General features: G+C 36.7%; 1 protein-coding gene and 1 long non-coding RNA gene across 3 annotated transcripts in view; one reads left to right on the plus strand and one right to left on the minus strand.

The window, feature by feature from the left end:
• Positions 1–4: 4 nt before the first annotated feature.
• Positions 5–10,114, plus strand: LOC128549910 (uncharacterized). Its single transcript, XR_008367999.1, has 2 exons — positions 5–107; positions 8,694–10,114. It is a non-coding gene; the product is annotated as an uncharacterized LOC128549910 (long non-coding RNA).
• The window catches only part of LOC123537237 (multiple epidermal growth factor-like domains protein 10), a 41,215-nt gene continuing 24,269 nt past the window's right edge, over positions 9,505–26,450 (minus strand). For both annotated transcript variants that reach the window (XM_045320888.2, XM_053527675.1), the window contains 10 exons: positions 23,966–24,097; positions 23,631–23,759; positions 23,318–23,449; positions 22,562–22,693; positions 16,225–16,359; positions 15,434–15,565; positions 14,862–14,999; positions 14,249–14,405; positions 13,595–13,656; positions 9,505–12,000 (listed from right to left, as the gene is read on the minus strand). In XM_045320888.2, the coding sequence (XP_045176823.2) occupies positions 10,808–12,000; positions 13,595–13,656; positions 14,249–14,405; positions 14,862–14,999; positions 15,434–15,565; positions 16,225–16,359; positions 22,562–22,693; positions 23,318–23,449; positions 23,631–23,759; positions 23,966–24,097 (2,342 nt within the window). In that variant the 3' untranslated portion in view covers positions 9,505–10,807. The remainder of the gene's footprint in view (positions 12,001–13,594; positions 13,657–14,248; positions 14,406–14,861; positions 15,000–15,433; positions 15,566–16,224; positions 16,360–22,561; positions 22,694–23,317; positions 23,450–23,630; positions 23,760–23,965; positions 24,098–26,450) is intronic.

The raw sequence follows: 26,450 nt of genomic DNA on the forward strand, positions 1-26,450 counted from the left end.
TGAATATTGATTGGCTTAAATAAAAACCAAAACAAACACGCCCACTTCGCAGAAAAAAAAGATGACAGAAGATAGCCCAACAACAGTAGTGAAACAACAGGATCTTGGTAAAATATTGTTATTGTACATGTTCTCTTAAAGGACTTTTTGGTGGATTTGATTTCAATCTTATATATCGACTGTAAATAACAGTGATAGAATCTACTCGGTGATTTTCCGGACAGCGTGATAACTTCACAGGTGGCAGTAACGTACCTAGGATACAGTATGGATCCGTGAGCCATATGCACTTAAATTTACTACAATTATAATGTTTTCATAGGGAAAAAAATGACAAAAAGCCATTTTGAAAAAAATTTTGCTCCTGTGACAATGAGCATGGGCTGGCTCATTGTCACAGGAGCAAAATTTTTTTCAAAATGGCTTTTTGTCATTTTTTTCCTATGAAAACATTATAATTGTAGTAAACTTAAGTGCATATGGCTCATGGATCCATACTGTATCCTAGGTACGTTACTGCCACCTGTGGATAACTTTTGACTGTCGCTGTCTCCGTCAGAGGGATGACAACTATAAAATAACAGATCGTAAAATAAGTCATCCCGATAAGCCAAATGAGTAAGGCTAACTCGGTGCATGATGTGCTCAAACAAGCCTTATTTGGCTTATCGTGATGACTTATTTTATGATCTGTTATTTTATATTTTCAGTATTTGCATATCATTTTAATATCATAATATTCAATTCCCTAAGAAGATATCTAAAATTGAAATTACCTTTGGTAACAAATCAGCAAAGATCGAAGTATAAAAAATATATTACATATTAAAAATCCTAGTTGAAATTAATAACTTCGTATATACTTTATTTCAGTTAGTACTACAAAAGTTTCCATTTTGAATTAGTTCACCTACCTGTGAACTGTATCCCAGTTTCATTTCGGAATCCAGTAAACGATGCTTTGAGGTACTGTAAATTGGGAAAATAATCGCGGGGGTTTATTTTCGTCATCAAAGCGACGAGTTGATTCAAAACTTGTGGCGTTATTTCCAATAAAATAATTAACTATGAAACGCGAAAGTAAGTTAGATATCTATCATATCGTGAAATGAAAATGGCACGAAAGTTACAGTCTACGTTATATACCATGACGTACGCAAAACGAAACTGCTAAGGTCCCTATCAATCTTTTTTGCAAAATGTTTTATATTACAAAAAGTATATTTTTAAAATTTTGCACATGTTGAGAAAATACATTTAAAATAATATATTTGTAAGCGATTGCTCGGGAGTAACATGTAGATGTATTCAACTTTCAATGAAATTGCCAAAGGCTATGTAATATTTTCATTCATTTTTCAACATTATACAAATATTCTAAATTAAGAAACGAATAAATTTCGTTGTAATTCAGGAAAATCGTGTCAATGAGCAAAATTACTTCTTTATCACACCATGTCTTAAATGTGCTAAATATTTCATCATGCATGTACACTGGCACGACTAATACGACGTATTAGACCTTCCTGAACATGAAGAAATAATTCAATATTAACCTTATAATGTATACTCGCACGTAACAATGCATGTGTAATTTTGTATTTTTTTCAAGAACGGATAGAGTTCGTAAAATGAATAAAATGATATCATCGCTTCATTCCATTTTGTAGAATTTTCAATACGTTATTAAAAACATTTCGTTCTGAACAGTAGTATAGGGGCCACTTTGGGGGCAAACAAACGGGCGCCATCTTGGATGACCTAGTTACTATAATTAGTAACTCATTTGCATATAAGAATTCATAATAAGTGCGCGTGTGCGGCGGCCATTTTGAATTCTAATGACGTATTTATGAAAATGCTTAGGAATGTCCTGTATACTTATCTAGGGCGTGTTCGCGCACATCGAGGGTCAGCCCTACAGGTCACAATAGCCTAAATAGTTTTCCCTACATATTCTATATAAAACTGACTTTTTTTCAAAGAGCTAGCAAACATAGCTAGACCCATTTCAGAGAACAAATCCTTTCCTCATTTTAAAAAGTTATGATAAAACTGATATAAAATGAAGAGAAAAGTAGGGGTCATGTATCTTCTAAGAGAGATTTCTCTGGTCACATTACTGTAAACTGACATCAAAATCACACTTCTGTGACCCGGAAGTACTACTCATACTAAAATTGAGCTTGACTTCACCGAATACAACCTGCTCTCCCACGTTTCCTACCAAAATGTCAACAATACATCCACAGTGAAATTTAAACAAAAACTAGCCTCAATTTAGACCTCTGTTAAGTGAAAAATTAGTATTCAAATACTTGACAGCCATTACGCGACTAGACCAGATGGCTCACACGCTGGTTCCTTTTAGTTTAGTTAGGCTCGGAGATAACACGAAAACAAAGCTATACGCATGCGTTATAAAGAACCTCTAGTATAAAAATCATTCGAAAGAAAATGTATAAAATAATTACGTACTGCTGACCAGTCATTAAAGCTATACGAGAATACCTATTTATAAATTGAAGTTATAAGACAAACTATTACCTACTCAACGGATGTAAACCCGTCGATATCCCACGCTAAAATGAACCAACGCTTTTAGAATACAGATTAATACCGTCGTTTCTAAACATAAAATAGCCAATCAGAAGGCAGGAAAACGAACCAATAAAACATCTCCAATAAAGTCGTTTTGACCAATGAAAACGTCGAAATTTTAACCAATCGACGCTCAATATTATTAACGAATGACATCGCGAATTCAGAAAGCGAATCGTATATAAGAGAGTGCACAGCCGTCATCCATTGGAATTCATACGGGTGACATGGAAAACTTTACCGTTAACACTTTCACCGGCGCAGACGAATTTTGCGGGGATACAGGATTTCAGACAGGCGTTCTCTTCCGCATCTTACCGTCAAATGACAGTAAGGTCTCCTCCTCATCCACTTCTCCTCCTCCTCCTCCTTCTCCTCCACTCCTCCTCCTCCTCATCCACTCCTCCTCCTCCGCTTCCTCCTTCCCCTCCTCCACTCCTCCTTCTCTCCTCCTCCTCCTCCTCCACTCCTCATCCACTTCTCCTCCTCCTCCTCCTCCTCCACTCCTCCTCCTCCTCTTCCTCCTCCTCCTCCTCCTCCTCCTCATCCTCCACTCATCCTCCACTCCTCCTCGTCCTTCACTCCCCTCCACTCCTCCTCCTCTACTCCTCCTCCTCCTCCACTCCTCCTCCTCCTCCTCCTCCTCTTCCCCCTCCTCCTCCTCCTCCTCCACTCCTCCTCCTCCTTCACTCCTCTTCCTCCTCCTCCTCCTTCACTCCTCCTCCTCCTTCACTCCTCCTCCTCCTCCACACCTCCTCCTCCTCCTCCTCCCTCCTCCTTCACTCCTCCTCCTCCTTCACTCCTCCTCCTCCTCCACACCTCCTCCTCCTCCCCTCCTCCTCCTCCTCCACACCTCCTCCTCCTCCTCCTCCCTCCTCCTTCACTCCTCCTCCTCCTTCACTCCTCCTCCTCCTCCACACCTCCTCCTCCTCCACTCCTCCTCCTCCTCATCCTCCACTCCTCCTCATCCTCCACTCCTCCTCCTCCACTTCCTCCTCCTCCTCCTCCTCCTCCATTCCTCCTCCTCCACTCCTCCTCCTCCTCCTCCTCTTCCTTCTCCTCTGCCCCAAGAAAGCGTAAGAATGGCAAATGGAATAAAGCAGTGTCTTTCTGATAAAAGATACTTACATCGGTTTCACAAATGCATCAGTGTCCTGTTTGCCATCAGTCTTTCTCTAGGATCGACAACATGCGGAGACATCAACGTTATGTCCACGGAAATGACGAAGCCACTGACAGTTTTTCACCGCCATTACAAGCATGGGACATCTCAAGAGAGACCACGTTTCAACATCCATTTTCTATGGTCGTTTCAGGACCAAGTGGTAGTGGAAAAACTGAATGGACAAGACAACTGTTATCATCAAGTCTTGTAAGACCTCAGCCTCAGCGTATCATATGGTGTTTTGGACAATGGCAACCATTGTATGATGAACTTCAGCGTGAAATTCCCCGGGATCGAATTTGTACACGGTATTCCAGACTACCTAAACGATTCCCAATATATAAATGTCAATCGAAGGAACCTGCTGGTCTTTGACGACTTGATGACTGAAGCTAAATGCGATCAAAGAATTGCTGATCTCTTTACCAAGGGCAGTCACCACAGGAACATATCTGTCCTATATCTCACCCAAAATTTGTTCCCTCAAGGTAAAGCTTGCAGAGATATCGCTTTGAATACGCAGTATCTGGTGCTATTTAATAATCCTATTGACAGACAACAAGTTGCTACATTGGCAAGAAGAATTTACCCTTCGTCTAGTAACATCTTTATGAAACGGTTTGAACGAGCGACATCAAGACCGCACGGTTATTTGGTAATAGACTTAAAATCGAGCACCCCAGAACAACACCGTTTACGCGATAACATTTTCGAGGCGAACAATCCAGAAAAGAGAAAACGAACGAATGATGAATATAAACAAGAAGACTATTTCAATGGAGAAGGATACTTATCTGACAAAAATGATGACAAGGATAAAGATGAGGAGGAGGATCATGATGACCATGATGATGATAGTGATGATGAAACAGAAAATAGAAATAATGACACAAGCTTTGTAAAGAAACGATCTTTGATCAAGGGACCTCCCGGTAAACGTAGAAAAGTTGAGATTATAGAAGAGCGATCACGCCGTGAGATATGGGATAAGCGTTTTCAGGGTCCTCTCAGACAATCTATTAAAGAACAATTCACAGCTAAAGTTAAAAACTATACGGAACAAGGGCTCTCTTTCGAAGAAGCTTACCGTCGCACCGCTAAGGACAAATTGCCTCAACTAAGAAAGAGACTGAGACAAAATTATGCCCGATTTCTAATTGATTTTTATGAGCTACAAAACGATCCTACTCAGCAGCAGATTCTACAGTCGGCTAAAAAACTAAGAAGTCAGCACGACATGACTGTCAAAGAATCTATTCGACAAGCCATTGCGCTTAGAAAAGACCTTTTTGTTGAGTTGTGGCCCGATCATGAAAGCAAAGAAGAATATTCAATGGATGATAATAAAGAAGCTAATGACGATCAGGAATCGGGCATAATTTTGTCTCAGTCTCTTTCTTAGTTGAGGCAATTTGTCCTTAGCGGTGCGACGGTAAGCTTCTTCGAAAGAGAGCCCTTGTTCCGTATAGTTTTTAACTTTAGCTCTGAATTGTTCTTTAATAGATTGTCTGAGAGGACCCTGAAAACGCTTATCCCATATCTCACGGCGTGATCGCTCTTCTATAATCTCAACTTTTCTACGTTTACCGGGAGGTCCCTCGATCAAAGATCGTTTCTTTACAAAGCTTGTGTCATTATTTCTATTTTCTGTTTCATCATCACTATCATCATCATGGTCATCATAATCCTCCTCCTCATCTTTATCCTTGTCATCATTTTTGTCAGATAAGTATCCTTCTCCATTGAAATAGTCTTCTTGTTTATATTCATCATTCGTTCGTTTTCTCTTTTCTGGATTGTTCGCCGCGAAAATGTTATCGCGTAAACGGTGTTGTTCTGGGGTGCTCGATTTTAAGTCTATTACCAAATAACCGTGCGGTCTTGATGTCGCTCGTTCAAACCGTTTCATAAAGATGTTACTAGACGAAGGGTAAATTCTTCTTGCCAATGTAGCAACTTGTTGTCTGTCAATAGGATTATTAAACAGCACCAGATACTGCGTATTCAAAGCGATATCTCTGCAAGCTTTACCTTGAGGGAACAAATTTTGGGTGAGATATAGGACAGATATGTTCCTGTGGTGACTGCCCTTGGTAAAGAGATCAGCAATTCTTTGATCGCATTTAGCTTCAGTCATCAAGTCGTCAAAGACCAGCAGGTTCCTTCGATTGACATTTATATATTGGGATTCGTTTAGGTAGTCTGGAATACCGTGTACAAATTCGATCCCGGGAATTTCACGCTGAAGTTCATCATACAATGGTTGCCATTGTCCAAAACACCATATGATACGCTGAGGCTGAGGTCTTACAAGACTTGATGATAACAGTTGTCTTGTCCATTCAGTTTTTCCACTACCACTTGGTCCTGAAACGACCATAGAAAATGGATGTTGAAACGTGGTCTCTCTTGAGATGTCCCATGCTTGTAATGGCGGTGAAAAACTGTCAGTGGCTTCGTCATTTCCGTGGACATAACGTTGATGTCTCCGCATGTTGTCGATCCTAGAGAAAGACTGATGGCAAACAGGACACTGATGCATTTGTGAAACCGATGTAAGTATCTTTTATCAGAAAGACACTGCTTTATTCCATTTGCCATTCTTACGCTTTCTTGGGGCAGAGGAGAAGGAAGAGGAGGAGGAGGAGGAGGAGGAGTGGAGGAGGAGGAATGGAGGAGGAGGAGGAGGAGGAGGAAGTGGAGGAGGAGGAGTGGAGGATGAGGAGGAGTGGAGGATGAGGAGGAGGAGGAGGTGTGGAGGAGGAGGAGGAGGAGGAGGAGTGAAGGAGTAGGAGGAGTGAAGGAGGAGGGAGGAGGAGGAGTGAAGGAGGAGGAGGAGGAGGAGGAGTGAAGGAGGAGGAGGAGTGGAGGAGGAGGAGGAGGAGGGGGAAGAGGAGGAGGAGGAGGAGGAGTGGGAGGAGGAGGAGGAGGAGGAGGAGGAGGAGGAGTGGAGGAGGAGGAGGAGTGGAGGAGGAGGAGGAGTGGAAAAGGAGAAGGAGGAGTGGAGGAGGAGGAGGAGGAGGAAGAGGAGGAGAAGGAGGAGGAGTGGATGAGGAGTGGAGGAGGAGGAGAGGAGGAGGAGGAGGAGAGAAGGAGGAGTGGAGGAGGGGGAGGAGGAAGCGGAGGAGGAGGAGTGGAGGAGGAGGAGGAGGAGTGGAGGAGAAGGAGGAGGAGGAGGAGAAGTGGATGAGGAGGAGACCTTACTGTCATTTGACGGTAAGATGCGGAAGAGAACGCCTGACTGAAATCCTGTATCCCCGCAAAATTCGTCTGCGCCGGTGAAAGTGTTAACGGTAAAGTTTTCCATGTCACCCGTATGAATTCCAATGGATGACGGCTGTGCACTCTCTTATATACGATTCGCTTTCTGAATTCGCGATGTCATTCGTTAATAATATTGAGTGTCGATTGGTTAAAATTTCGACGTTTTCATTGGTCAAAACGACTTTATTGGAGATGTTTTATTGGTTCGTTTTCCTGCCTTCTGATTGGCTATTTTATGTTTAGAAACGACGGTATTAATCTGTATTCTAAAAGCGTTGGTTCATTTTAGCGTGGGATATCGACGGGTTTACATCCGTTGAGTAGGTAATAGTTTGTCTTATAACTTCAATTTATAAATAGGTATTCTCGTATAGCTTTAATGACTGGTCAGCAGTACGTAATTATATAATACATTTTCTTTCGAATGATTTTTATACTAGAGGTTCTTTATAACGCATGCGTATAGCTTTGTTTTCGTGTTATCTCCGGGCCTAACTAAACTAAAAGGAACCAGCGTGTGAGCCATCTGGTCTAGTCGCGTAATGGCTGTCAAGTATTTGAATACTAATTTTTCGCTTAACAGAGGTCTAAATTGAGGCTAGTTTTTGTTTAAATTTCACTGTGGATGTATTGTTGACATTTTGGTAGGAAACATGGGAGAGCAGGTTGTATTCGGTGAAGTCAAGCTCAATTTTAGTATGAGTAGTACTTCCGGGTCACAGAAGTGTGATTTTGATGTCAGTTTACAGTAATGTGACCAGAGAAATCTCTCTTAGAAGATACATGACCCCTACTTTTCTCTTCATTTTATATCAGTTTTATCATAACTTTTTAAAATGAGGAAAGGATTTGTTCTCTGAAATGGGTCTAGCTATGTTTGCTAGCTCTTTGAAAAAAAGTCAGTTTTATATAGAATATGTAGGGAAAACTATTTAGGCTATTGTGACCTGTAGGGCTGACCCTCGATGTGCGCGAACACGCCCTAGATAAGTATACAGGACATTCCTAAGCATTTTCATAAATACGTCATTAGAATTCAAAATGGCCGCCGCACACGCGCACTTATTATGAATTCTTATATGCAAATGAGTTACTAATTATAGTAACTAGGTCATCCAAGATGGCGCCCGTTTGTTTGCCCCCAAAGTGGCCCCTATACTACTCTGAACGTTTAACAACATATAAAGGATTTTAAGAATGCTCTATTTGTAGGATGAAAGGCATTGCAAAACATATCGAAAGGGTGGAGGGTGGTTGTAGATGTTTCAATGTATATGTAGGGGTATCCGTGGTCGAGCGATTTAGGTCGCTGACCTCGAATCTCTTGTCTCTCACCATTGTGGTTTAGGGACCTCGCTTGGGGCGTTGAAGTATTTACTTTAGGAAGCCATCCATCCGGCTTATCGAAGGTCAGTGATTCTAAGAAGATGCCTGCACTGGACGAAATAATGCACGGAGGGGGCACCTGGGGTCATCCTCCACTACCTAAAGCTTGGACTGTAACTGTGTCGGTGTGACATTAAACCCCACAAAAAGTCTGCTTCCCTCCGACCTCTGACCGGACAGTTTTTCTTTTACACGGAGTTTCTTGTCTTGCGAAGGCACACTCACGGGAAAACTGCTGGCAATATAAAAATAAAAGCAGTATAATTATCATTTTCAGGTTTAACAATCGGTATCTCCTGCGCTCTCTTGCTGGTGTACTTGACTTTAGCTGTGATCGTGTACCGACCACGACGGAGACGCACAGAAGATCGAGCGCATTCTACATCCGACGATATATAGACGCTTACACCATGTACCAACCTTGAATAGGATATAAATGTCTGTCAAAGCCTGAAAGAACATCCTACCCATCCATCTTTCTGTGTGGCATATTGTGATGTTCAAATACTGAGGAGTTTGGATCGAATGATATACTAGTAATATTTAATCAAATTATGTGTTCATTGTCTTAAAGAACAAGTATGTGCATAAGGAATGGACTTCTAATCAACTTATTTAATTGCACGTGTATTCTATATACTATGCTGTCCATGGAATGAAATGACTATATTGGTATCGTTCTCATATCATGTATTTGCATCAAAAACATGCTGGTAGTATCTAACTGTGTATCTATCAAATGTTTGAATACTTCATGAAGAACATTGTCAGAAAGAATCGTTCTACTGCCATTTTTATTAAATTTAAGTTGCATGATGCACGCTTATGTTTTGAAACGAATGGAAAGAATCTGTACATATGGTAACTGTATTTTGTGCATTTGTAAATGACATTAAGCCGTTTCGCTTGAGGTAACAATATAGCGTTAGATTTTTTATAAAAGAGTTTTAACAAAATGTAACTTCTGCATAGTATATCTCCTGTGGCATTGACTTACTGGCTGCTGCGCGGAGAGAATACTTAGATTTAATTTGTAGAGACATTATACAGTTGCGAATTGTACAAAAGTATGACAGTGATAAAAATAATCATGTTTTAATATATATTTCGAATAACAGACATTAATGTATATGTACACTTTAAATATACAGAGTAAATCGTTTAATAAGTTATTTTGATTTTATTTCAGTCAATACTTTTTAAGAAATAACACGAAAATATACAATACAAAACACATATGAAACATAAACACGACCAGAACAACAATTTCAGGCCTGGTGAATTCCTTACAGCAGCCTAGGAGCACGTACACGAACGGAAGCCCCCTGTCCCCACTCCCCCCACCCCCACACACACACATTTGGCAACAAAAATGATTTTGCACAGAAATCTCAGCAATAAGGGAGGAAAACCTATTTCAGAGGGCATTCAGACGTACTGGTAAGAGTTGTATACGATTTCTAATTGTCAAGGGCGTTTTTGTTTTTGGCTGTCCAAATATTTTGTAGGAAAATAGGGTAAGGTTTGACTGGTCGCCCATCCTCCTAATCCCATCCACTTCAATTTTGAAATCGCCCTACGCCAGTGTCCTCCTTCAACATTAGGTGACTGAATTACAAAGCGAAATCCCTATAGTTTACACCATGAATCATTCAAGAATACATTTGTATTTTCATTTCAAATAACATATAAAAACAAGGCAAGGCAAAAATAACAGCTTTTGGGATAAATCCCATTGTTTGGTGATTAGAAGATAGAGAGAAATCCGCATATGTTACATGATGATACATTCGATCACCTTTTCGTGTTTTGATGTCAATTAATATTTCAGGGTTTACTTGAAAATGTTAATAGACAAAAATAAAAAAGGACAAAAATAATAACTGTTTGGCTTATTCCTAATTAGCCATTTGATACAAAATTTACAGAGTGAAGTCCACATCATTTAGAAAATTTAATTTTAGGGCGAAGTCCCTGGCCACTTATGGTAATTTGTTTACAAAGAAAATGCCAGGCAATTTGTTGATCAAATAACCATTTGTAATCAAACTACAGAGCGAAGTCCTTGCATATTGGTTATCGATTTGCCATTTTATGGTTAAAAATACATCTAGCAAAATCCTCGCAATATGGTTTTCAAATTGCTATTCTGAAATTAAATTACAGATGTGAAGTTCTTGCAATACGGTTATGAAATTGTTATTTTGAAATTAAAATACATCTAGCAAAGTCCTCGCAATTTGGATATAGAACTGCCAGTTTTTGATTTGATTACAGAGCGAAGTACTTGCAATATGGTTATCAAATTGATATTTTGTAATTTCAAAAATTAGAGCGAAGTTCTTGTAGCTTGATGATCATAATACTCAGCAAAGCCTGCTGCCAATTAAATTATAGTGCAAAGTCCTCGTAGTCTTCCCTACGTCTGTCTACTGCCCTCTTAACATGTGGCCTTGGTTTGTTCTGTACAGGGTCCTGATTCTCTTCCGCTTCTTCATCTTCACTTTCATGTTTACTATCTTCCTCTTCGTCAACGTCCTCGTACACTACTGCACTTGGTGGTCTTGACTGTTCATCGCCAGGCTCGTCACATTCTTCATACACTATTTCAGTTATACTTGTAGTATTACTTTCCGATTCAACAACAGACTCGGGAATCAATTTACTCCTCTCACTGTTGTGTTCTTCAGCCATGTCATCTAAATCACATTCGTCGTAAATCACTTCCGTTATGTCTTCTTCTAGCATTTCACCTGCTTTAGACTTAGTTTTATTCTCAGTCAAGTTAATCTCTGCTGCCATCTCTTCCTCTTCATGTTCTTCATGTATCGCATCAGAGTCTTGTAAGCTTCTCTGTTTGGATAATTTTTTACCAGAACTTATTTGCCTCTGAGTACTACACCTATCATGGGGCGCGACAACTGTGAAGGTTTTGCCATCAATCGTTTTATCCTTTAAGCTAATATGGTGATATTGACTGTCATTAACCAGTGCTGATCTGTGTTCTGAAAGATGTTCATTCAAAGCATTATACGTCTCCTCTTCATCCAGACTGTCCTGTCGGGTTAGTTTTCTCACTTGTTCAAAACTAGAATAGTGTTCAAGATCTTCTGGTTTCGTTTTGTGTGATTCAGTACGAGTTATGACGTCATAGTCCTCCTCGGAATCAGATTCCTTCCTCGTTGCTTCTTGCTGAAGTTTAATAACATCTTGAAAAGTGTTATATTCATTTGGAGCGGTTTCCGTTGTTATGACGTTATCTTGAGTAGAGTCATACAACTCTTCCGTTTGATGTGGTTTTCCTCCTTTTAAATGTTCACCATCGTTTGTATGTTCCTTTTTATCAGTGCCTTTGTCTGGAACACTGTACTCATCTTCTATATTGTCAGGCGTCATGTTTATTTCTGCGCATGCATGGGCACTATTTTCTACCATATGATTGCTATTCATGTTTTCCGGCGCTTTATTTACCTGTAAAACGTTGTTACTGGTCTGTCCACTGCTAGTTTCGTTTTCGAGTACGGCGTCTTCGTACATATTGACTTTTTGCTCAGATTTTTCAAGGGGTATAGTTTCCTTGTTACCTGAAATTCAAGGTTTTATTATATTCATTTCTGCTATTCATTCAAGTATTTGTAAAACTTCTGCTTTTTATTATGGAAAAAAGGGGGGAAACATTATTAATGACGGGTTAGATTCAAAAATGTTAAATCGGTAATTTTAACACCGTGATACTACTGTACATATATCACACACCAATCTCTGTGATAACAGACATACGAGCAATCTGACTGAAATACAGCTCCAATTAACGCTACGCACATAGGATCTGAAGACGTGCTATTGATAGCCTCGTTCTGACGACCCTTACGGTAGCCAGTCAAAGCCTACTTACAACATCCATTGACATCGTAGAAGTTTTAAAAAAATCTATATTTAGCCTGGGTTTTTCATATTTACAATTCTTATGGCGACCACATCGCGACTACGCCCGTGTTTTGAGAGAAAACATTTGTCATGGTTCGGACGTGGTCACGTAAGGTGTCAGACAGCCGGTTAACTCAGTCGGTAGGGCACTCGCCCTGTAAGTGAGACGTCCCATGTTCGAGCCCCGGACTGACTGCACATTTTTCGCACCCTTCGACATTCGACGCTATTTTGATGGTTCAGCCTTTGCTGAAAAAAATTGTCTGATTGGTTCAAATAAAAATAGATTTGCGAAAATAAAAATAGCAATATCGGAAATCCAAAATATACAGAAGACGAATGTGAATGTGTCATTCTCAGATCTTCGTTTAGAAGATCAAATACTTTAGTCAGATTGGACATAATAATAAATAATGATACTCCGTGTGTAGTTCCGTAATGTGGTTTTCAGCACATTATACAGCAACTTATTAGGAAAAAAATACCACATGAATGATAAAAATCGGTAGATTCAAAGTAAATATATAATCATTTGAGTGAGGTGTACTCAGGTATACTGGACCATAGCAAAAATAATTATAACTTAGGTTGTCCTGGGCATCCAGGGTCTCAGAATAATAGCATAACTTGACATGTAAAATAAAAAAAAATCTATCATTTTTCTATGAGGTACAGCAATTTGTGATGAGTTTGAGTTTGTTTTTAACTACTTATTGCGTTTTTCATTTTACAACACAACTAAACATCTAAACTCGAGGTTGATTCCATCTGGAATGAGTCTCGAGAGTGATTAATCTAAGTTGTAAGAACTTGTTTCGCAATGGAGAATTAAGAAATAAGTATCAATTTAAAATACAAGATTTTTTTTAACGATGAACGTCACACCTGACAAAATTGCAGTTTTATTGTACTCAATTTTCATTTTTCGAGTAAAAATATACACACTCCATTTAACACAGTTATCAATTTTTATCATTTTTTAAATTTTAGTTTTCAAATGTTTATGTGAAGATGATGATTTGTTTAAACTGAAAATTGAATCACAGTTCTAGCTGTTGAATAGCAGAATCAAAGAATTGCATAAATGTATTACAATCACGGGCACCACGCCATTAAAATACCTACTTTCCGCAGCGTTTTCTTTTTACTTTTTTTTTGTTATTGATGGCATGACACAGATAGGCAATAAAATAGTTTTGTCATAACACAAGAACTAGAAAAGTTATGAAGCATGGTATGGGAATTACATACACGAGCTGTAGCTGGGGTTTTCTTGAACACTGGCGTTGAGTAATTCTCTGTTCTTTTTGTCTCTAAAATAAAAATGAACGGACATTATACTTTTATTTGAAAACGTATTTTATTGTTTTTCTGTGTTAAATAATTGAAACAACAAACTTCCTCAACTTCCTCTGTCTTGTATATTGAATTTCCCTATATATATATATAGACCCCAACCTATATTTTCCTTTATATCGTTTATATACATTTTTATTTAGCTATATTTATGAATATGTAAAAATTGCCACCAAAAGAAATTGCACAATTTATCAAATTACCTCGTTGTTTTTTTTTAAATAGATAAGCCTGCGTTACGTAAGGCCAACAGAAATTGGAAATTCCAAATACAGATTTGTATTAGTTAAAGAACGATGTGCATATTCTTTTAACTTAAATCAGCTGTAACGTGTATCAAAATTCCTATACTAGTATATAAGAGAAAAAAACCTGCCGTCCCTTAAACCTTATGTTAGAATGACAGTTCAGAAAGCTTATGTATTACAAGAAATGCTGTTGTTTCAATCTCTAATAGCTCATTATTCAAGACAAGAATATTGTGTCAGATTCACATGTTTTACGGTAATATTAACATTTTACTGAGAAGTTTGTCAGTTTTAAGTTTACCTTTTTTGCGAAGTAATTCTCCGGCAGCAAAATGCTATAACAAGGGCGACAACCAGCAGCAACACAGATATCACTGCTATAACTATATACAATAAATTCTGTTCTATGAAGCTTTTTGGTTCCTTTATCTGTTTTACCGTCGCTGTTTCCTTGTTTTCTTAAATTTATAACCACACAGATTAATTTTTATAAAAAACGTAATGAAATGTGAAAATAGCAGAGCTTCTATGTATATTTTTACACGAGCTTTTTATCAAAAGAAACACATTTATATGAACGGTTACTTCAAAATCCTTGCTTATAGCCCGTTGTATAAGAACTGACAGTTTTCGTTTTTGTTAGAGTTTAATTAAACTGTTATAATTTATTATTCAACATAATATTTGTAACGAAAATAATAAAAAGTCTATTTAGAACAACAGAACAACACTTCTGTTCGAATTAGTTTCATCAGAGATCTTTAATTGGTTTCATTCATGAATATAAGTAGTTGAAAATCGGTGATTAAACCACAGTTTCTCCTCCGAAAATTTGAATAAAAGAACTACTTGATAAATTAATCATAGACTATTCTTTGATCTATGGTAGAAACAGTAAAATTTCTTTAACAAACCGTTTTCGCACGTTGGTCCTTCCCAGCCGTATTTGCACAGACAATTACCAGAGCTATCGCATGAACCATTACTGTTGCTATAGTTACCACACTGACATATCGACATGCAGTCGTTCCCGTAATACCCTTTGTCACATTCTAAACAAAACAAAATCGGAGAAATTTAAAAAAATCTAAATCTTTCCTTGGCTGAAAATATATCGAAAGGTTGAGAAAGGGTGTGTATTCTTTAACCATGTGTATCTGGCTTTTTCGCAGTTGCCAGAGATTGATTTTAAACGTTTAGGCTATGCGTAAGAGACCGTAACAAAATAAGGAGTGGCTGTGGATGAAATGTATTGCTTGTATATTGTAAGACCGCCGGGACACCACGGGGAAAACTCGTGCTGACTATGCAACTTCATTTGAAATACGTCATGTGACATATTTACACGACAAAAACTGCAAACTTTTTTTTAACTGGACACAATAGAGCTAAATACCCTCAGCACTATACATAAAAGTAGACAGACTACCCACCATCTGCATTTACCTTTTTACCATGCACGAAATCTACAGTTTTATTTACATACCTTCGGTACAGTTAACGCCTTTGCTATGGACACAGATGCACGTGCCATTAAAACGATCACAGTGTGTGGTTCCCGTGCACTTCTCGGAACAATTTTCTTCACAGTTTGGACCAAACAATCCAGGCGGGCATTCTGTAAAATATCAACATTTTTTATATATACAGAAATGATATTTTTCACAGTTGTTATCTCTTAGCACACTGTCGTTAATTGTTCGATAGTTCAAAATAACATGTTTATTAAAGGACTTTAAAGGTATACCAGACCTAAATTTAACGCAAACATGTAATTAACAAATTTATTGTGTATTAACAATTCTATGCATTATGCTTAAAATAATAAAAACTTATACATTTAAAGCTAATTGTATACTATCACTAAAAACTGAAAGTTTTTTTTATTAAATTAACAAACAACTATTACTAACTTGTATTTAGGAATACATCTCAGAAGAAACTACAGGATGAGATAGCTTCTTTCGTGTTTATGATAGCATGCTCACACTTATTTTGCAAGTCCTCGTGAATTAGTCGATGCATATCGTGTATTTTAGTACCCTGTTTATATTGGGAATCAAAAATTTCTTATTTGAAATTTTTGGTTTTTATTTCATCGGTGACAATTATCTGTAAAGTTTCTAACACAAGTGTACTATGATGTTATATTAGTACCTAAAACAAAACTGAATTTTTGTGAATGGGTAAATATCAAGTTGAACACTAAAAATGAATATATATCACGTACAAATATTCACAGATATACCAGAATTGACCTGAATGATTAGAACAAACCTTGTTCACATGTACTATTTGTCCAACCAGCCGGACACACGCACTGACCACTGGTACTACAAGACCTATTACTGTGACTAGTGTTACACTGGCAGTCCATTTCACAGTTCGGTCCATAATAGCCATCGTCACATTCTGAAAAAACCATCTACACCATTATTATGTAGCTTTGACATTTCTTTACTTTCGCATCAGCGTCTATGTATAGAACTCATTTCTGTCTTTTCATTAAAACATATTGAACTGATCGTTCTGTAGATAATTTAAGTTCAGCACTTACTGGTCCGAGAGCTCACGGACTTTTATTGCAACAATTGAGGCCAAAAGAAGTTTATACATTTTTGGGGGTAGGGTAAAGTTAACGACTAATAGTTTTTTCACTGATTAATTGCAGTAACTATCTGATTGTCAGCAAATGTATATATGTCAACCAATGTCAGCAAAATGAAATTCATCAAAAAGGAATGAAGGGCAAACTTGATATTTAAGGTCAAAGGTCAAATTTATGTACAAATCACAAAAATTGGCATATTTGGAATATATTTTTATTCGTAACAATTAGTTTGTTATCATAAGTCACTCAGTTTTACTTATGTAATGTGTATATAACAGCCGAAGTCAGAAATGCAAATCTTATTGCAAAACGTCAAAGTCAATCCTGATAATTGAAGGTCAAAGTTCATTTTCATGCAAAAATGTGAAAAATGTTACCTTTACTTTTTTTAATCTGTTTTATATGTATTCACATTATTAGTCACTGAAGTTAATTTGTTTTAATGTCTGTATGCCAGGCAAATGCAGCAGTGCAGATGTAACCCCAAAACTGCCAAGGGTAAAGCTTATATCAAAGGTCAAAGGTAAAATTTGTTTGAAAAATTGCATGAATAACTTCCTGTTTGACATATAAATGCTATTTCTAATCATTATTAGTAATTGCTCGTGATTTATTTTAATGTATATATGTCCCACAATATCAGTAATAAAGATACCGTCTGAAATCAGACAAGTTCAAATGTGATATTAAGGGTCAAAGGTCATTTTCATGTTAAAGAATGAAAAAATAGCTCCTTAACTATTCTTCTTGTTGATAATATTTCGTTGATATTTGTCATCGATATCAGTTCATTTTAATGTATAAATGTTAGGCGATGTCAAGTATGCACATATAATTTAAAAACATTCAAGGTCAACCATAATATCAAAGGTCAAAGTTAAAAAAGTGAGTAAAATGTTGCAATAATATCACCTGTTTGCAATAACTTTTATTGTTTAAGAGTTTTTGTTTTGTCATTTTAGTAACTGATTGTTGTTCATTTTAATGTATCTATGTCAGACGAAGTCATGGAAGAGAAAATAAGTCAAGGTCAAACCTGGTATTGGAGGTCAAGGGTCATTGTTTCTATAAAAATTCACAAAATTTACCATACTTACTCATTACTTTGATCAAAAATAGCTTGTTGTTATAATTCACTGTTAGCAATTTACTTTAATGTATACACGTCAAGCAAGGTCAGCAATGTAGGTCTTATTCTTATAAGTCAAAGGCAAACCTATTATCAAAGGTCAAAGGTCAAATTTGTGTAAGAATTCGCAAAATAACAACAATTTTGCAATGATTTTTCTTTATTGTGTAGGTTATTTTTGTGACTACTAGTAAAACTGATCAGTATTCATTTTAAAGTATATACAACTGACAATATTACTGATGAAATAATAATGAAAAATAAGTCAAGGTCAAACCTGACATTAAAGGTCAAAAGTCATTTTCATGTAAAAATTCAAAATACAGTATTTTTAATTTCTTCTTCGTTACAAATTATCTTGTCATTTTGTTCATTGAAAATAATTTTGTCTTATGTTTATTTGTAAATCAATGTCAGCAACGCAGATCTAAAAAACAGTGATTGGTAAAGGATATCAAAGGTTAAAGATGAAATTTGCGTGAAAGATCACAGAAAAAGCATTTTTGCATTACTTTTCATTGTTTAAAGGTATTTTGTTATTATTAATATTTTATGGTTATTCCTTGAAGTTTCATACATGTATATATATATGGGTCAATGTCAACAATGAAGATATTATAAATCATGAGTCTAGATCGGCCCTGATGTTAAAGTTTAAAATTCAGTTTTGGGTAATAAATTCAAAAGATAGCACTGTTATTTTATTTCTTTATTCAAACATATCTTGTTATAACTTGATGTTAATTCATTTTAATGTTAGCCTTTACTCACTAACGTCCTTACTGCCTTCCATCTTCTTATGCCGTTTTATATCTTATGATTAGATGCGGCAATGGACTGCACCGTATTCTGCAGGTCGCTGGCATCTCTCCACGGCTTGATCTCAAATGGGATGTCTGTTGGCCAAACATTCTGGCGTGCTTCTACCAGACAGGAACAGCTTTGCAGAATGTGAAACGGTGTTTGTTTTTCTGATCCACGCTAACATTTAGCTTTCTCTGCAACTCCCAGCTTCTTCACGTGTTTTCTCAGGCCACAGTCTTCAGTACGCAGACGGAAGAAAGTTAATTGGCTGTTTAGCTTGTGTAGACAGTCCTGTCTTGGCAGGTAACCTCCATGTATGTTCTTCCAGTCTGACGCAAAGCTGTTCTTTCATAGAGTCTGAGCTTCTCTGTATAAAGTTGGAGGTTGGGGCTGTATTTGTCTGGTTGCTGTCTTTGCAAGTTTGGGCGCAGCTTCATTTCTAGCTATGCCCAAATGTGCAGGAATCCATCGAAATGCTACATTGTTGCTCTCAGGCAGGAGATTGATGTTTTTCAACAGCTGTCTGATTAAGTTGTCTGATGGAACTGCTGAGAGAGCCTGAAAAGCTGACTTGGGGTCTGTTAGGAAAATATTGTCCCTTTTCTCCTCGCTCATACAGTTTGAGTGTCGCCGATATGAGGGCTTGCATCTGGATCTGTTGTTGGAGCATCTCTTGCCGACTGGATGAGAGAGTACGAAGGAGGAGCTGTCTGAAAATTTGATGTAGGCACCACTCCCAGTTTTCTGAACTGCCTTTTCCACTGATCCATCGGTATATGCTTGGATCCAAGAGTGTGCTGGATAGCGGTTATTGGTCATTTCTAGTGTAAGAGATTATTGGTAAGCCTGATGTTGCTTTCCCTTTTCTTCTACTACTGGCACCTCCAATCTGATCTGTGGAGCACATTGTCTGGGAACCCATTCATTGGGTTCGAGCGGCTCTGCCTCTGTGTCCAGTGCTGTTGCTTTCCCTTTTTGCGGTTTTTTTGACGATATGGTTAAGACTCTTTTCAGTCTGTTCCTGGTTCTGCTCTTTAGTTTTGAGTGGAGTGGTAGTCTCTTTGCCTTCTCTGCCTGCGCAAAAGCTTTGTACTCTCGTCTTGTCTCTTATGGCTCAGGGTTGACTGTCTTTTCCATTTATTTTATTGGAGTTGTCTCACTGCCCCAGGATTATCCTCAGACCTGAAATTTAACCTTGTCCAGTTTATTGATCGCGGCCGATGAGGAAAATATTTCATGATGGACCTGTCAGTTCTTTACTTATGGGTGAAACAGGTCTCATAAGCGTAAATACGACTAGCTTCTACTGATTATAAAACATACCGTACGATTTGTTGTGAATCAACTGTTGTTGTACTTTTAGTAGTTCAACCGCCACCCTTGTTTAAGAGCAACATTTAAAAAAACACGTTTTTTTTCATCCTCAAGTAATAAGTAAGTAGACTTGCCCAGTTTAATCAATCTAGACGCATAATCTACATAGAGCACTTACTTCACCCGATTTACATTCGGAACATTTTTTTGCGTTTCGGGCTTTATCGTATGTTTAACATGGGATTTTTTAACCGTCCAAAGATGTTGGAAATGTTTGTCTCATTGTTTATTTTTTTTTTTTTAATAAAAATGTTACTGCTTTCAGTGTCTACCACTTTTTTCCACCCTTGCCTGAAAAAAAAGTAATGAGTTTGTACACTGTTCAGACAATTGTGCTCTGTTGAAATTTAACCAAACACAAGTTTACCTGCATAAACAGAAAGCATGATATATCACCATGCGCGGATCCAGATGGGGGGGTGGGGACCGGGAGTCCGGACCCCGTCTGGAAAATCTTTAGAAAGGAAAAAAGACAAGAAGGAAAGAAAATGTTTTTCGAAAAAGGCAACATTAGGACTGCATGTAAAGTATATGCGGCTGCTGCTACATACGACCCCGACATAATTCATATTATTTAAAAGAAACTAAGAATTTTACCTTCAAGAAAGCTTGATTTTATCATTTTCGCAAATTTAACAGGTTAGTCCATAAAACTGTCCCAGAATGCAAAAAATGAAGTGCCAAATTGCAAAATTTCCAGGGCGGGTGGGGGGTGGGGGCAGGGGATCGGACCCCCTCTGAGAAAATTGGCTGTGTCCGTGCATGGTCACTATACCTGTCCAGTACTGGACATTATAGTAAACGCTTCATTCCTGCACAAATGACAATTTCGCAACTTCTGTCCGGTTTGTACAAATTTCTGGCCGCGATAAACCATTTGACTTGTCTTTACTGGTTTTGGAAGCAGTTACCCATGAGGTTGATGCGTACTCTGCTATGGACCGTACGTTGCCTGTGTAGACTTGCAGAGGATCTTTGCATTTACTCCCCAACTTGTTCCAGCCATTTATTTTTCATAATGGCGAGTTTTTTTCAAGGCCCTATACTTTGACCTTCAATGTCAGATTTGACCTTGACTAATTTTTCATTATTATTTCAAGAATGATATCATCTGTTATATATACTTTAAAATGAATAATAATTTGTTAATAATTTTGAAATACCACCAAAAAATAATGAAAAATCATTGCAAAAATACTGTTTTTTTTTTTGGCTAATTTTCACGCAAATTTGACCTTTGACCTTTGATAATAGGTTTGGCTTTGGCTTATTTGGATAAGACCTTCATTCCTGACATTGCTTGACATGTATACATTAAAATGAATTGCTAACAGAAAATTCTAACAAGCGCTATTATTTTTTAACAAAGTAATAAGTAAGTATGCTACAAGTTGATCTTTTACACAAAAATGACCCCTGACCTTTAATACCAGGTTCGACCTTGACTTATTTTCTCTTTCATGACATCGTCTGATATATATATACAGTAAAATGAACAACGATCAGTTACTAAAATGACAAAACAAATACTTTCAAACAATAAAAATTATTACAAACAGGTGATATTATTGCAACATTTTACTCATTTTTTTGACCTTTGACCTTTGAAATTATGGTTGACCTTGAATGTTTTGAAATAATATGTGCATACCAAACATCGCTTACATTTGATACATTAAAATGAACTGATATTGTTAATTAATATCGACAAAATATCATTAACAAGAAGAAAAGTTAAAGAGCTATTTTTTCATTCTTTTACTTGAAAATGACCTTTGACCCTTAATATCACATTTGAACTTGTCTGATTTTTGACGATATCTTTATTGCTGACATTGTTGGACATATATACGTTAAAATAAATCACGAGCAATTAAAAATAATGATCAGAAATAGCATTTATATTTCAAACAGGAAACTATTCATGCAATTTTTCAAACAAATTTGACCTTTGACCTTTGATATATGCTTTACCGTTGGCAGTTTTGGGGTTACCTGTGCACTGCTGACTTTGCCTGACATAGAAACATTAAAATGAATTAACTTCAGTGACTAGCAATGTGAAAACATATTAAAAACGTTAGAAAAAGTAAATGTAACATTTTTCATATTTTTGCATGAAAATGAACTTTGACCTTCAATTATCAGGGTTGACTTTGACGTTTTGCAATAAGATTTGCATTTCTGACTTTGACTGATATATACTCATTACATATATAAAGCTGAGTGACTTATGGTAACAAACTAATTTTTAAGAATAAAAATAAATTCCAAATATGCCAATTTTTGTGATTTGTACATAAATTTGACCTTTGACCTTAAATATCAAGTCTGCCCTTCATTCCTTTTTGATGAATTTCATTTTGCTGACATTGGTTGACATATATATATTTACTGACAATCATATAGCTACTTTAAGTAAACAGTGAAAATACTAATAGACGTAAACTTTACCCTACCCCCTAAATTTTTACAAGTGAGTTTCACCTCCCCTATCACAAACATAAGTGAACAAAATATAGATAGGCACGGCTTTGACACTTAAGAAATGGGTTTTCATGGAGGATATGAAATATTGTTTCAAAAAATGTATAAACTTCTTTTGGCCTCAATTGTTGCAATAAAAGTCCGTGAGCTCTCGGACCATACACATTGCAACATGTTGATATCACAACAGAAAGAAAAGAATTTTGTACCTTCAGAACAGTTTACTCCCTTCCGGCTGATACAAATGCAAGAGCCGTTGAACGGATTACAATACGTGGTACCCGTGCATTTGGCAGAACATTTGTCATTGCAGTTTTTTCCATACCATCCAGCTGGACATTCTGTTAAAATGGAAAAGTCATGGTCCGAGTAATAACAGGTTTACCTTTTTACGGCTTATTCTCGGAAACTGTATTTAAAGGGCCATAACCTCAACATAAAATCAAGTATGTGTGTACCTCACGCCAGTTGTGTAGACCGAAAATGACATTCGTTAAAATATATCACCGACGACCTCTTTTTAGTGAGTTTTAGAAATATCTACATAAGAAACAGATTGTAACTGCAACTTACAATCTTATAAAAGGGCATGGTATATATATGTGCTAGTGGATAAAAATAATCATTTGGCCAAAAAGGTCGTAAGTAGCCGATACCACCTTTTAATTAATATTAAAGCGTTGTACAGTGACGTAACAATCGGTACTGTGAATATTTAAAAACTGAAAGTTGCATTATGGAAACAGTCTGAGCGAGAGCTCTGTTAAACAAAATAAAACATATTTACGGAAGTTCCGAGGGAGTGATCAAGTCGTTGATATTTGTTATCTCGTTGCCACGAGATAATTAACTTGCGGCTGATTTTCCACGAGTTACTGTCGTGGCCACGAGATAAAAAAAAACGCACTCTTTTCCCATTCGGAGCTCTTAACAGTACTCAAAGTATAGCATAGAATATTCAATACCTTCACTACAGTCCCACATGTAACCATTCCGACAGAGGCATTCACCGGTGACTCTATCACATGATTCCGCATGGTCTTTTTTACACGTGCAGTTCTCATTACAGTCAATACCAAACGTGAAGCCTTCGCATTCTGAATAAAGGCAAATGCAGCATAATGTATTACAAAAAAAAAAACAATTTAAATATTAGTTTACATCAGAACGCAATATGATTTCTCGTCATGCATCATGCACACTAGTTGGATTTTAATAGAATAGATCTATATTCTTTTTATTTGTAAAATAAAAGAAAAGTTTCATGATATTTCATACCCTGAGAACAATTGTTCCCTTTCCAGCCAGGTTTGCACGTACACTCTCCAGTCACATGATCACATGTTTCGTTTTCATTACACGAGCACTTTTCTTTGCATTGTAGCCCATATGTCTCATTGGCGCATTCTGTGAATGTAGAACAAATATTTCTTAGGTCGTATCACGTTTTGAATTTCCGGTGAATGATTAAGAACCAAAAAATATTCAGTTCTTTCCAAAATCGGTTATGTTATGATTCAATGGAATAGTTTCCAACATCTACCAGAAAGGAAGAATTCTTATATCTTAATATCAGGTATGAGTTTCATATATTTTTTCTCAATTTAGCATACCTTTATCGCAACTATCGCCTACCCATCCTGGTGATGTACAATTACACAAGCCATTTCTTCTATTGCACGTGCTGTTATTCTTACATGCGCACTCGTTTGTACAATTACTTCCAAAGAAGCCCTCCTCACATTCTGCGTAAGTAATAAGAAGTTATCCATAAAATTATGGTCGTTCATTTAAAGTAAACTAAGTACTCCAAATAATTCGACAACATACTGTATAGTGTTAAACTCTTAAAAATCACCCCCACCCCCTTTCAACAGGGTGGCCCGCTCACGTGACTTCTCGGTATCGCACACACGGGGAGAATCGCTCGATTGCTTTTGTTTCCTTATCTCTTGACAGATTGTAATGAAATAAAAAGCACTGGCGAATTTTGGCGAAGTGTTTGAAGACAGCAATGATATTTGCCAAGGACAGAACTCGTTTTATCTGTCTTCAACGCTTTTTATTTCATATTAAAGTCCGTCATGTAACAAGGTAATTAGAAATCAAAATGTTGTAGTGCATGTCAATTTGTGGGAATATGGGCCGCCGTGAGAAAATTATTGAGAAATATAGAGACCTATCCCACATTGTAGATTGAAGTGAGTTATCGTAATTTCCCATGTATCTCTTTCCAGACACGCGACTGGAAAAAATTATGACGTCATAAATATGGCGGCTTAAGAAAAAATGAAAAAACGTAGGCTGCTGAATAATTACAGGTGACAACGTCTTTGAAAACTATGTTATGATTGCAAAATTGATATATTTAGTGAAGGTAATGTTTATTCTAGCAGATAAAACACTTTTATGGAAAAGGATGGAATTCATATGTTTAAAATGAAAAACAAATATCCATAAATATAAAAAATGACGAAAACGACTGAATAACGATATTAAGTGAGCAAATGTCTGTTTAATGGCGCAGTATGTTCGATTTAAAATAGAAATAGTCTGATAATCTATCACTACAATAGTCGATTAGCATAATTATATGTATCTATATATCCTTGTTATCTGTATCAGTGTGTCAGTTCAGCTTAATGCCCCGACACTGTGGTCAGAACTCAAAATCAATAGAAAAAATACCTGTTACAATTTTAAGAATGCTTTTTCTAATGCATTTACAGCTTGTTGTAAACTATTTTGTAGTGCAAATTCTCCTATTGAAATTGATAAATCCAGTCAATTAATACATACTTCCCAGTAAAACTAAGTTAAAGACATCTACGAAAGGAATCATCAGAAGATTTCTCTAAGAATGTTTTTGTCCAGCATACTAGTGGTCTATGATGTCATCGTCGTTTAGCGCTACAGTATATTTATGTTTTGCAGAAGAAAATTTATAATACTAAAAACTACACCTTGAGTCCTTTCAGTGAACAGGATTTGGTCACTAATCACATCCCTTCATTTGTATTTTCAAGCAAAGCTCGCATATATGATCAGCAATATTATTTTCGATTCCTTAATTGCATATACAATTAGATTATGCTCGTTTCATAGATAATCTAACCTCTAATACATGTACCACTTCTAATTTATTAAATCGTATAACTTCATGTCGAACTGATATTTACCTCATGTAAAAAAAAGATATTGCGACAAAGTATATGCAGATTCTGAAAAAAAAACCTTCCCAGAAAAATTAAAATCCAGCAATTACAGAGTGTGCTTTCCGTCGTTTCATATGATTCCTTTACTCTTTATACCTATTTACCACATAATCCAATGAATTACAAAAAAACTGCTTTCATTAAACGCCTTTTCGTGTGTATTTAATTTCAGTTAAGCCTTTTTCTGCTTGTAACATTGCTAAAAATAAGTTCCATGTGAACGTGTGAGTCAGATTGTCAAAGCATCTCCGTATTAAACGATGTCCGGTAAGGGAATGCAGTTTTCCGAGAGATAATAAGTAATCCATGAGAACTACTTCTACCTAGCTTGTCGTATGATTTAGAAAACGTTAAACATAGTTATATGTGGCTACTATATGAAAAATAATTCACGCATTCTTGATGAAGTTTTCAAATACAAACAATCAGTTGTTGCTCGAATAATTGACATTTTTTTATGTCAGGGAGGTGTAGTTATTAAATGAAACTAACAATTCAAAGACTACAATACTGCATCGCTTGGGATTGATATATCTCCATATCTTAAATTGATTTACACATTCAAGTTTATTTACTGGAGTTTTTCTCTATTCAGATGGGGATGTTCCCCATACAATCTTCTGCAAGTATATCAGCTTAGATAACTATCTGTTACTAGATACGTAGTTTGTCACAATCAGCTAAAGGTCATGTTGTTTGTCGGTTATATGCGACGTTTAATAACTACACTTTCCTTAACTTTTATATAATCTTCATATATTTGCAAGAGCGACTTTCAAGAATTCAATGAACGTTATCAATATGTCCTTTTGCAGATATACTCCTATTATCAAGTGCAAGAATATTCTACTAAATTTCACGATTGTAATTCAGACTTATGTGG

This window comes from Mercenaria mercenaria, chromosome 17 (genome assembly GCF_021730395.1).
Source record: "Mercenaria mercenaria strain notata chromosome 17, MADL_Memer_1, whole genome shotgun sequence".
In the NCBI taxonomy this organism is placed as follows: domain Eukaryota; kingdom Metazoa; phylum Mollusca; class Bivalvia; order Venerida; family Veneridae; genus Mercenaria; species Mercenaria mercenaria.